This window comes from Dama dama, chromosome 11 (genome assembly GCF_033118175.1).
Source record: "Dama dama isolate Ldn47 chromosome 11, ASM3311817v1, whole genome shotgun sequence".
Classification (NCBI taxonomy): domain Eukaryota; kingdom Metazoa; phylum Chordata; class Mammalia; order Artiodactyla; family Cervidae; genus Dama; species Dama dama.
In genome coordinates, this window is record NC_083691.1 from 83,944,838 (window position 1) to 83,957,461 (window position 12,624).

General features: G+C 37.7%; 1 protein-coding gene across 3 annotated transcripts in view; it reads left to right on the forward strand.

Moving 5' to 3' along the window:
* Positions 1–12,624, forward strand: part of HEATR5B (HEAT repeat containing 5B) — a 94,863-nt gene that overhangs the window by 49,200 nt on the left and 33,039 nt on the right. For all 3 annotated transcript variants that reach the window (XR_009694805.1, XM_061155586.1, XM_061155587.1), the window contains 4 exons: positions 386–530; positions 5,656–5,895; positions 6,717–6,968; positions 12,364–12,545. Coding sequence is in view for 2 of the 3 variants with exons in the window: in XM_061155586.1 (XP_061011569.1) it covers positions 386–530; positions 5,656–5,895; positions 6,717–6,968; positions 12,364–12,545 (819 nt within the window). In the remaining variant the exon portion in view is untranslated. The remainder of the gene's footprint in view (positions 1–385; positions 531–5,655; positions 5,896–6,716; positions 6,969–12,363; positions 12,546–12,624) is intronic.

Consider the following 12,624-nt stretch of genomic DNA (forward strand, 5'->3'; position numbering starts at 1 on the left):
CCACATGTAAGGGTTTTCATATGATATTTCTCCTCTGTCTGACTTCACTCAATATGACACTCTCTAGGTCCAAAAAAAAAAATTTTCAGTGACAGAGTTTAATAGGACTGTGTATAAAATGTGCAAAAGATCCTTCTGAGTTTTAATCTAAGTTTATTATATGATCTTTAGCCCAAGACTTGGGACAGTTCTTTTGTAGCCTGTTAAAATACTCTATAATTTATTAGTATTGCCAGTTTTTGAAAAGTCCATCATTTGGCTATATTGGAAACAAATAAGGGGGTTAAATGAAGAGCCTCTTCAGAAATTAGGTGTTAATATATATCCATTAGACGAGTGAGATTACAGCTTTTTTAAAAAAGTCTAAAATTGTTACGCTTTACAGGTTCATCTGTGTAGTTCCCATCTATTACTTCGACGAGCAGCTGTGGCCTGTCTCCGGCAACTTGCGCAAAGAGAAGCAGCTGAAGTATGTGAATATGCCATGAGCCTGGCGAAAAATTCAGGGGACAAAGAGAGCAGTGGCACTCGTAAGTCCTGTTATCAGTCATTCGTTTTAAGTATTTTAATATTTAAAATGAGTGTTACTTATTAAGGAACATTTTTTCATTGTAATATGGTCAATTTTCTTACTCTTTTAAATAAAACTTGTTTTTAAAATTCCTGTATAGTTTTCCTGGTAGTTTTAAATTTTTAACTTTTTAAACACCCTCTTCCAACAACACAAGAGAAGACTCTACACATGGACATCACCAGATGGTCAATACTGAAATCAGATTGATTGTATTCTTTGCGGCCAAAGATGGAGACGCTCTATACAGTCAGCAAAAACAAGACCAGGAGCTGACTGTGGCTCAGATCATGAACTCGTTATTGCAAAATTCAGACTTAAATTGAAGAAAGTAGGGAAAACCAGTAGACCATCCAGGTATGACCTAAATCAAATTCCTTACGATGAAACAGTGGGAGTGACAAACAGATTCAAGGGATTAGAACTGATAGACAGAGTGCCTGAAGAACCATGGAAGGAGGTTTGTGACATTTTACAGGAGGTAGTGGTCAAGACCATCCCCAAGAAGAAGAAATGCAAACAGGCAAAATGGTTGTCTGAAGAGGACTTAGAAATAGCTGAGAAAAGAAGAGAAGCTAAAGGCAAAGCAGAAAAGGAAAACTACCCATTTGAATGCAGAGTTCCAAAGAATAGCAAGGAGAGATAAAAAAGCCTTCCTCAGTGATCAAATGCAAAGAAATAGAGGTAAATAACAGAGTGGAAAACACTAGAGATCTCTTCAAGAAAATTAGAGACACCAAGGGAACATTTCATGCAAAGATAGGTACAGTAAAGGACAGACATGGTATGGACCTAACAGAAGCAGAAGATATTAAGAAGAGGTGGCAAGAATACATACAAGAACTATACAAAAAGATCTTAATGACCCAGATAACCACGATGGTGTGATCACTCACTTAGAGCCAGACATCCTGGAATGCGAAGTCAAGTGGGCCTTAGGAAGCATCACTAGGAACAGAGGTAGTGGAGGTGATGGAATTCCAGTTGAGCTATTTCAGATCCTAAAAGATGATGCTGTGAAAGTGCTGCACTCAATATGCCAGCAAATTTGGAAAACTCAGCAGTGGCCATAGGACTGGAAAAGGTCAGTTTTCATTACCATCCCAAGAAGGGCAATGCCAAAGAATGTTCAAACTGCTGCACAGTTGCACTCATATCACACGCTAGCAAAGTAATGGTCAAAATTCTCCAGGCCAGGCTTCAATAGTACATGACCCGTGAACTTCCAGATGTTCAAGCTGGATTTAGAAAAGGCAGAGGAACCAGAGATCAAATTGCCAACATCGAAAAAGCAAGAGAGTTCCTGAAAAACATCTATTTCTACTTTATTGACTACACCAAAGCCTTTGACTGTGTAGATCACAACAGGCTGTGGAAAATTCTTCTAAAGATGGGAATACCAGCCCACCTGACCTGCCTCCTGAGAAATCTGTATGCAGGTCAGGAAGCAACAGTTAGAACTGGACATGGAACAACAGACTGGTTCCACATTGGGAAAGGAGTACTTCAAGGCTCTATATTGTCACCTTCCTTATTAACTTATATGCAGAGTACATCATGCAGAATGCCAGGCTGGATGAACCACAAGCTGGAGTCAAGATTGCCGGGAGAAATATTAATAACTTCAGATACGCAGATTAACCACCCATTTGGCAGAAAGCGAAGAAGAACTGAAGAGCCTCTTAATGAAAGTGAGAAAAGAGAGCAAAAAAGCTGGCTTAAAACTCAACATTCAAAAAACAAAGATCATGCCGTCCGGTCCCATCACTTCATGGCAAATGGGTGGGGACAAATAGAAACAATGGCAGACTTTATTTTTGGACTCCAGAATCACTGCAGACGGTGACTGCAGCCATGAAATTAAAAGACACTTGCTCCTTGGAAGAAAAGCTATGACCAACCTAGACAGCATATTAAAAAGCAGAGACATTACTTTACCAACAGGTCCATCTAGTCAAAGCTATTGTTTTTCCAGTAGTCAGGTATGGTTGTGAGAGTTGGACTCAAAAGAAATCTGAGCATCAAAGAATTGATGCTTTTGAACTGTGGTGTTGGATAATACTCTTGAGAGTCCCTTGGACTGCAAGGAGTTCAAACCAGTCCATCCTAAGGGAAATCAGTCCTGAGTATTCGTTGGAAAGACTGATGCTGAAGCTGAAGCTCCAATATTTTAGCCACCTGTTGCCAAGACCTAACTCCTTGGAAAAGACCCTGATACTTGGAAAGATTGAAGGCAGGAGTAGAAGGGGACAACGGAGGATGAGATGGTTGGATGGCATTACTGACTTGATGGACGTGAGTTTGAGCAAGCTCTGGAAGTCGGTGATGGACAGTGAAGTCTGGCGTGCTGCGGTCCATGGGGTCACAAAGAGTCAGATATGACTGAGAAACTGAACTGACTGACCTTTTAAAAATTTCATAGCTTTAAATTTTGGGGGTAGCTTTTAGTGTCAGAACACTTCTGCCATCCCTCAAGGATATTTTAACTGTATAAGGGGTATTGCCTTGTATCCATAAAAGGTTTCTTTTTTTTTTTCATAAAAGGTTTCTGAAAAGAGAAATGATCTATTTTGAGGATTCCTGAAAGCTTCTGATGTCTGACAGTAGTTAATTTTTTGTGATGTTACTTTTCCTTGAAGAAGTTAAGACCACAGTAACCAATAAAACTATGAAATGTCAGTAGATGTTTGGGTAGTGAAAAGTAGATCTTTACTTTCTTCAGTTCTTTTTGCTTTTCCAAGGGTTATAAGTATAGCTTGCATATGTAATTAGCCCTCTGGGGATTCTCTGATTTCTCAGTTGGTAAAGAATCCACCTGCAATGCAGGAGACTCTGGTTCAATCCTTGGGTCAGGAAGATCCCCTGGAGAAGGGATAGGCTACCCACTTCAGTATTCTTGGGCTTCCCTTGTGGCTCAGCTGGTAAAGAATCCACCTGCAGTGCAGGAGACCTGGGTTCGATCCCTGGGTTGGGAGATCCCCTGGAGAAGGGAAAGGCTACCCACTCCAGTATTCTGGCCTGGAGAATACCATGGACTGTATAATCCATGGGGTCACAAAGAGTCGGACATGACTGAGTGACTTTCACTTTCACTTTTCCTCTGGTTCTAGGGGCAGGTGGTTTGGGAACTTTTCAAGAGATTAATTGACAGACATATTTCCCCTATAGTGAACGAAAATTTCTACTTTTAAGAGCTTCCTAATGCATAGTAGTTTCTCGGGTACCAAGAAGTAACATACCAAAATAGCTTCAATTTTAGCATAATGTAAATAAGAACTCTGTTAGCAAACACACTTTGTATTGTAGAGTGTATAGGAAGTTTACTACAGAAAATCTAGCAGTAAACATTACTGCTTTTTGGTGAGAAAGCATGGCACCAAAAGTAGTTACAGAATTCCCTTGAATAAAAATTTCAAAACTTTTCTGCCAGTCACCATAATCAATATTGAAAGAGATAAACTAAGAATGGGAAAAATATTCACAAAATATCCTTTGTTTATTAAAATGTGTGCATTTGTATTTTAATATTTGTAAAGCTTTTACAAGTGTGTACCAAGGGGCCTAAGACCCCACCCCCCCCCGCCGCCCGCCATGTTTGGTGATTCACTAGGACTCAGCATATAGTCACATTTATGGCTATGATTTATAACAGCAGAAGGATACAAAGTAAAATCAGCAAAGGGAGAAGGTACATGGAGTGAAGTCCAGAGCAGACCAGGCATAAGTTTCTGAGAATTCACTCCCCATGGAATCACACAGGATACTCTTAATTCCCCAGCAAGGAGTTTTTACAACACATGTAAAATGTTGTCTTCCAGTGAAGCTTGCTAGACCCTCAGTGCCTAAGGTTTTTATTAGGGGCTAGTCAAATAGGTATGATTTACCTAGCATATACTGAAAGTTCAGATTTTCTGAAAGTTTGTTGTTCAGCCTAAACAGATGTCCAGCATAAACCCTATTGTTGGTAGAGACGACTTAGGCATACTCAGCCACTTTTATCGGGAAATGATGGGGCTCTCTTGAAACCCAATCCCCAGATGCAAGTCAAGGACTAACTGTGATATCAGACCTTCATAGGGTAGTCTGGGCCCTGCTAGGGTAACTCTTCTATGCATCTGTAAATATCACAAGAGTACGCAAAAGAGGTGTTTTATTAAGGAAGCAATACCAACATATGAAATATCTTTAACCTCTAATGATTAAATAGTTACATGTTAATATAATCATAAGATAGCATTTTCTTCTATAAAACTGATCAAGATAAAAATTATGATTTTAACCAGTGTTGGGAGAGGTATGAATAAAAGAGAAATTTCTTATACCGCTGATAGAAATGTAAAGTCACACAAATTTCCTTGGAGGATTTTTTTGTCAGTATATCCTCCAAGTTTTCAAACCATGCTAACCCTTTGACCTAGCCTCTTTCAGGTATTTCTCCTCAGTGGTTAATCAGTTAATGTACTCCTAAGTCAGTGATTTGCAATGTTCATGTAAATTCATGTTGTGGAAGTCTAATTCCTGCTATGGGAAAATATTCACGCTATACTGCTAAGTGAAAAATAGACATCTGTGCTTAATCTCTCTAGAATGTTACTTCCTCAGAATCTTCCATTTCCTGCTGTCTTTGAATTCCCCTGACTGTGGCTGTTTTCTGCAAGGCTCTCCTTATTATGTCTTTGGAGTGCTTCAGTTTCAATTTGTTCATCCAACATATATAGCAATAATTTTTTCAGATGATCAAATCTATTTAAAAATATGTCTCTTTCCCACACTTTTCTTGTTGAAATCAAATATATTTATCAAGTATTCCCTGGAGATTTGTTTAAAATACCATAGGATAATCAGTCTTAAAGAGCAGGATTTTTACTTTCATTGTCAGATTAAATTCTAATTCTAAAAATATGTAATTTGGAGACCGTAGTTGAATTGTGTATATAGCTAACTGGTTTTGTTGTTGTGAATTTACATGTCTTTCATTTACATGTCTTTTCATTTAAAGACATTTACATGTCTTTAACATAACTATTACCACTAGTATGCAATAAAGTCCTGTACAATTTTCATTTGAAATATTTGCTTTTCAGATGTTAGTTCTTTTGCGCCTGGAGCAAGTTCTCGAAGTGATATCCATTGCCGGCATCAAGGTGTTAATATAACAGAAACTGGTCTTGAGGGACTTCTTTTTGGAATGTTGGACCGGGAGACAGACAGAAAATTATGTTCTGATATCCATGATACTTTGGGACATATGCTGTCATCGCTGGCTGTAGAAAAGCTTTCTCATTGGCTAATGCTTTGTAAAGATGTCCTAGCAGCTTCTAGTGGTATGTATTTAATATATATATTCTTAAAATAAGGAAATTATTTATTTTTGATACATATCTAGAGATATATACCATATACAGATATTTATACATATATATAAATTTGAGCCTACATTTTTAAATACTAATAAGTTATAATCTATAAATCCCTGTAAAGGGATTAATTAAGGTTAAATTATATTACAAACTAATGAACTCTGATTATTTTTTGGCAGATAACTAAGTTCAAACTAATTTTCATATATTACAGTCCCAGATTACTGTCTTGTTCAACATAAGATGTAGAAGTAGTGAAATATGTAAATATCTTTGTTATTCTTTCCCTGGTTTTTCATTTCTATTTTTATTTATTTTTTTAAATTAAATATATTTAAGGAGAAATTTTATTTTACTATCATAAACAGATCAGCAATCATACCTTTCATAAAAATAATTATTGTGAAAGTACATGCAAAGGAGACAAAACAATATTATTGAATTTCAAAGTGATATCTGATAACTACTTTTATTGTTTATTTGTTTTAATTTTTATACAGTTTTTAAAGGTTACTTTTCATTTACTGTATTACAGAATTATTGCCTGCATTCCTCATGGTGTACATCACGTCCTTGAGCCTGTCTTCCATGCTTTGTACCCAGTCCCCCTCTGGTTTTTTAATTGATTCTCTAAAAAGAACCTTGCCAATTCCACTGTTTTTAAATTAGATGCCTTCAAACTGCTATATCTAAAGCATCATATAGTATACATCATATAGTATACATCATATAGTATACATCGCTATACGTGAGGTTGTCATAATGTGCTTTTACTCTTGTTACAGATATGAGTACTGCAGCTCCCTTAAGCAGTGGAAAAGATGAGGAGTTTGAGAAGAAAGACGAGATGGATGATGATACCATGTTTACCACACTTGGAGAAGAAGATAAATCAAAGCCCTTCGTGGCACCTCGCTGGGCCACGCGAGTATTTGCTGCTGATTGCCTGTGTCGAATCATCAATCTGTGTGAGAATGCAGACCAGGCTCACTTTGATCTTGCCATGGCACGTTCTGCTAAACTACGAAACCCTACAAGTAAATTTAAAATCAGTACTTCTTTTCCCCAGGGTATTTTTTTTATAGGTTTGAAATATTTTACTGCTTTGTAACATGCTTTAGACTTTGCACTTCATTTATTGTAAGTTTCCTTGCTTTTTGCCTTTTGTTTTTTGTCCTCTCTGCATTGTGTCTCTCTTCTGATCTTTATTTGGAAGGTAAGTTGAGGAAAGTGGCAAGGTAAGTTGAGGAAATGATATATAATATATCTATCTACCTTAAGATATATTCATCTTAATCATTTATCCTAAGAATAATGATGGCCCTACGCATAATGATGACAGTAACGTATGTTTCCTTGGTACCTTATCCTACTTATAGCAAAAGTTTAAGGTGAATAAATAAAGTGCATTTTGCAGTCCCCAGCCATGGAGAATGTCAGAGTTTGTGAATGCCATGGCAGATTTTAAACTCAGATTTCAGAAATGCTATTGCATATTTTTGAAAAGGTGAAGTTGTTCATTACTGGAACCTTTTACTTTTTGATCATTTGTAAGCTTTTATACCATATATCCCCTGGATCAGATATTAAACGGAATTTACGGAGATCATCAGGTTTAGTATTTTCACTTACAAATGAAGAAACCCAGAGAAGCTGAGAGAGTGGTAGAGTAACAGACTCTCTTATCTTATGCTTTGTTGTCTCTTCATCATCCTGTCATGTTTTAAAATATCTGAAGACATCGCATGTATTATTAGTATTGAGGTCTATATGTTAAAAATGCCTTCCAGTTTATTTTACTATGTGTAAGAAGCAGTAAGAGTCACAGTGGATTAAAAGACAAAAAGTAAAACTGTATTACACTGTGTATAAGATGTGACTGTGATACAGGATGCCAGTAAAGCACAATATGTTGTGAACGCAGTGTCTTTAATCATGTCATTCATCAAATAGTCATCAAAACTTGTTCTTTGCTATCCACTGGGGATCCAGAAGGAAAAAAATGACAGTCTGTGCTTTTGAAGATGTTCTAGTCTAGAAGACAAAGAGACAAATTTGTCACTCAAATAATTGTATTTCCCAGTAGTGGAAGGATAGAGTATTTTGGGAACATAAAAAATTGCTATTCATTTCCTGAAGAACTCGGGAAAACCTCAAAGAAAAGGTCATTTTGAAGCTGAATTTTATAGGAAGAGAGAGGGTTTTCCAAGAAGAAACTTTTGCTATAAGTAGGATAAGGTACCAAGGAAACATTAAGTTAAGTTAGTTTTCTGTTGTTATTATAAGAAATGACTGTAAACTTAATGGTTTAAAATAACAGAAATTTATTAAGTTATGGTTCTGTGGGGCAGAAATCCCAGGATATTATAAACCTCTGTTGTTCTTCAGTCGTCCAGTCATGTCTGACTCTTTGCGACCACATGGACTGCAGCACTCCAGGCCTCCCTTTCCTCACCATCTCCCGGAGTTTGCCCAAGTTCACGTCCATTTCATCGATAAGGCTGTCCAGCCATCTCATTCTCTAATGCCCTCTTCTCCTTCTGCCCTCAGTCTTTTGCAGCATCAGGTACTTTTCCAATGAGTTATCTGTTCACATCAGATGACCAAAATACTGAAGCTTCAGCATCAGTCCTTCCAGTGAATATTCAGGGTTGATCTCTCTTACGATTGACTGGTTTGATCTCCTTGCTGTCCAAGGGACTTTCAGGAGTCTTCTCCAGAACCACAATATGAAGGCATCAATTCTTTGGCATTCTGCCCTCTTTACAGTCCAGCTCTCAACAGCCATACATGACCACTGGGAAAAAAACCATAGCCTTGACTATACAAACCTTTGTCGGCAGAGTAATGTCTCTGTTTTTCAACACACTGTCTAGGTTTGTCATCAATAAACCTCTATCAGTCCCCTAATTCTTTCCCCATTTTGGGTTTCTGCCCAGTGTCTTTCCCTTTCTCCCCACATTAGGCATTCACCTCCTTGGATTTGGGGAAAAGTTAGAGGTCTTGAATTGAGAAATGTCATAGGTAGAGATTGTGAAGAGAAGCAACAACAGCACTTTCATTCTGGGATCAATTGCCTAGTTTTTCATTGGTATAGATTGATATAAATTGTAAATTAGGTGACAATACAGAAGGAGTAATGAGTTTTTATTTACTTTTGAGTTAGCATAATATGAATGGCTCATTTCAGTCCAGTTTCTTCTGCCTTGGAAATTTCCTCCCAAATTCTGATAATAGTTTATTATGCCTAGTTTTTATTGATAATGTGTTTTTGCCTGTCTTAGGTAAGGAAGCATTGGGAGCCAGAAAATTTTTTTCTCTCCCCTTTACTTCCCTTCCCCAAATCAATAGATACTCTTTTTCAAACTTAAAATTCTAAAATTGGTAGAATTTTAGATAGGCAGATGAAAAATTTGGAAGATACTGGTAACCTTCACAGTAGCAAAAATAATAAAAGCCTTTTAAAATAGAAGTTGTTTGGGGATCAGAATTGCCACTGCTTCAAAAAGCCTGTGAGGGTATTGCAGCCTCCTGAAGAATTTTAGAGTTCTTGAACCTGATAAATTCTTTATATAATTTCTGGTGCTATGTCATTAAGTTCACCGATCTTTTCTTCTTCATTGTCTAATCATTGTTAATCTTATTCAGGGTATTTTTTACTTCAGATATCTTTTTATAGCTCTAGAAATCCCCTTTGGGATTTCTCATCTTTTGTTTAGGCAATGTGTTTATAATAGCTCTTTATAATAGCTGCTTAAAGGTCCCTAACTGAACTGAACCGAACTGAACTGAAAGATCCCTATTGCTAACTGTGTTATCCCTTTTGTTTTTGGACCAATTTCTGTTCATTGCATTTTGTTTTTATTTTCTTAGTCATGGGATATAGTTTCCTGCTTTTTTACATCTGTAGTAATTTTATACTAGCTGCTCAGTTCAGTTCAGTTCAGTCGCTCAGTCCTGTTTAACTCTTTGTGACCCCATGGACTTTAGCACGCCAGGCCTACCTGTCCATCACCAACTCTGGAGTTTACTCAAACTCATGTTCATTGAGTCAGTGATGCCATCCAACCATCTTATCTTCTGTCATCCCCTTCTCCTCCCTCCTTCAATCTTTCCCAGAATCAGGGTCTTTTCAAATGAGTCAGCTGTTCGCATCAGGTGGCCAAAGTATTCGAGTTTCAGCTTCAACATCAGTCCTTCCAAAGAATATTCAGGACTGATTTCCTTTAGGATGGACTGGTTGGATCTCCTTGTAGTCCAAGGGACTCTCAAGAGTCTTCTCCAACACCACAGTTCAAAAGCATCAATTCTTCTGTGCTCGGCTTTCTTTATAGTCCAACTCTCATATCCATAAATGACTACTGGAAAAACTATAGCCTTGACTAGACGGACCTTTGTTGGCAAAGTAACATCTCTGCTTTTTAATACGCTGTCCAGGTTGGTCATAACTTTTTCCCAAGGAGTAAGCATCTTTTTATTTCATGGCTGCAGTCATCATCTGCAGTGATTTTGGAGCCCCCCCAAAATAAAGTCTGTCACTGTTACCACTGTTTATCCATCTATTTGCTATGAAGTGATGGGACCAGATGCCATGATTAGTTTTCTGAATGTTGAGCTTTAAGCCAGCTTTTTCACTTTCCTCTTTCACTTTCATCAAGAGGCTCTTTAGTCCTTCTTCACTTTCTGCCATAAGGGTAGTGTCATCTGCATATCTGAGGTTATTGATATTTCTCCCAACAGTCTTGATTCCAACTTGTGCTTCATCCAGCCCAGTGTTTCTCATGATGTACTCTGCATATGGGGATTCCCTCATAGCTCAAAGGGTAAAGAGTCTGCCTGCAATGCGGAAGACCCAGGTTCCATCCCTGGGTTAGGAAGATCCCCTGGAAAAGGAAATGGCAACCCACTCCAGTATTCTTGTCTGGAAAATCACATGGATGGAGGAGCCTGGCAGGTTACACACAGTCCATGGGGTTCACAAATAGTTGGACACGACTAAGGGACTTCACTCTGCATATAAGTTAAATAAGCAGGGTGACAATATAGAGCCTTGACATACTCCTTTCCCAATTTGGAACCAGTCTCTTGTTCCATGTCCAGTTCTAACTGTTGCTTCCTGACCTGCATACAGATTTCTCAGGGGGCAGATCAGGCGGTCTGGTATTCCCATCTCTTGAAGTATTTTCCACAGCTTGTTGATCCATGCAGTCAAAGGCTTTGGCATAGTCAATAAAACAGAGATAGATGTTTTTCTGGAACTCTCTTGCTTTTTCGATGATCCAGTTGACGTTGGTAATTTGATCTCTGGTTCCTTTGCCTTTTCTAAAACCAACTTGAACATCTGGAGGTTCACCGTTCACGTACTGTTGAAGCCTGGCTTGGAGAATTTTGACCATTACTTTGCTAGCATGTGAGATGAGTGCAATCGTTTTATAGTTTGAGCATTCTTTCGCATTGCCTTTCTTAGGGATTGGAATGAAAACTGACTTTTTCCAGTCCTGTGGCCACTGCTGAATTTTCCAAATTTGCTGGCATATTGAGTGCAGCACTTTCACAGCATCATCTTTTAGGATTTGAAATAGCTCAACTGGAATTCCATCACCTCCGCTAGCTTTGTTTGTAGTGACGCTTTCTAAGGCCCACTTGACTTTACATTCCAGAATGTCTGGCTCTAGGTGAGTGATCGCACCATCTAGCTAGCTGCTGGACATTGCAAATTTTAAGTTACTAGTGCTGGATTTTGTTATATTCCTTTAAATAGTTTTGAACTTTGTTTTAAGATGTAGTTAAATTACTTGGTATCTTTTGAATTCTTCTGATACTTGCTTTTATGCTTGATAGTATGGATCTAGGGCAGCCTTTATTTGAGGGCTAAAAGGAAAAAGACTTCCCTTTTCTCCATCTAACCTTATAGAAATCTTCCAGAGTAGAGGCTGGTAAACTACAGCTTGCAGTCCAAATCTAGCCTGCAGTCTGTTTTTATAAATAGTTTTATGGAGCACAGTATAGCTGTCTGTGTACATATGGTCTATGTACAGACTGCAACAGCAGAATTGAATTGTTATGAGAGAAATTACATGGCCGGGAAAGCCAAATATGCTTATTATCTGGTTCTTTATGGAAAAAGTTTGCCAATTCCTGTTGACAAAAGAATTACAGATTCCATTGGGGAAAGTTATGGTAATCAGTTATTTTGCTTCAAATGTCATCATACATCCTATAATATAATCCATGTTATCATATTGTATAAAGGTTTACCACAGTTCTTCAGAGATTACGATATGGAAACTTTCTTGAAAGTATATCTTTTTTATTTTTAAACTTGGTATGATATGTTGATCATAAATGCTTCTTAAATTCATTTTGTATTTTTTTATTATTACACTTAATTTTGGAAATGTTTTCCTTTTTGCCTTCTATTTTTATTTTTAGATGATCTCTTGGTACTTCATCTCTCTGACCTAATTCGCATGGCATTCATGGCTGCAACCGATCATAGTAACCAGCTACGGATGGCTGGTCTCCAAGCACTCGAAGACATTATCAAGAAGTTTGCCTCTGTGCCTGAGCCAGAATTCCCAGGTCATGTGATTCTGGAGCAGTATCAAGCTAATGTGAGATACTTTATTTGTTTCAAAATTAAAATTGATCGTTTGAGTGAACACCAAAGTGAAACTCCCCTGGAAAAATGTA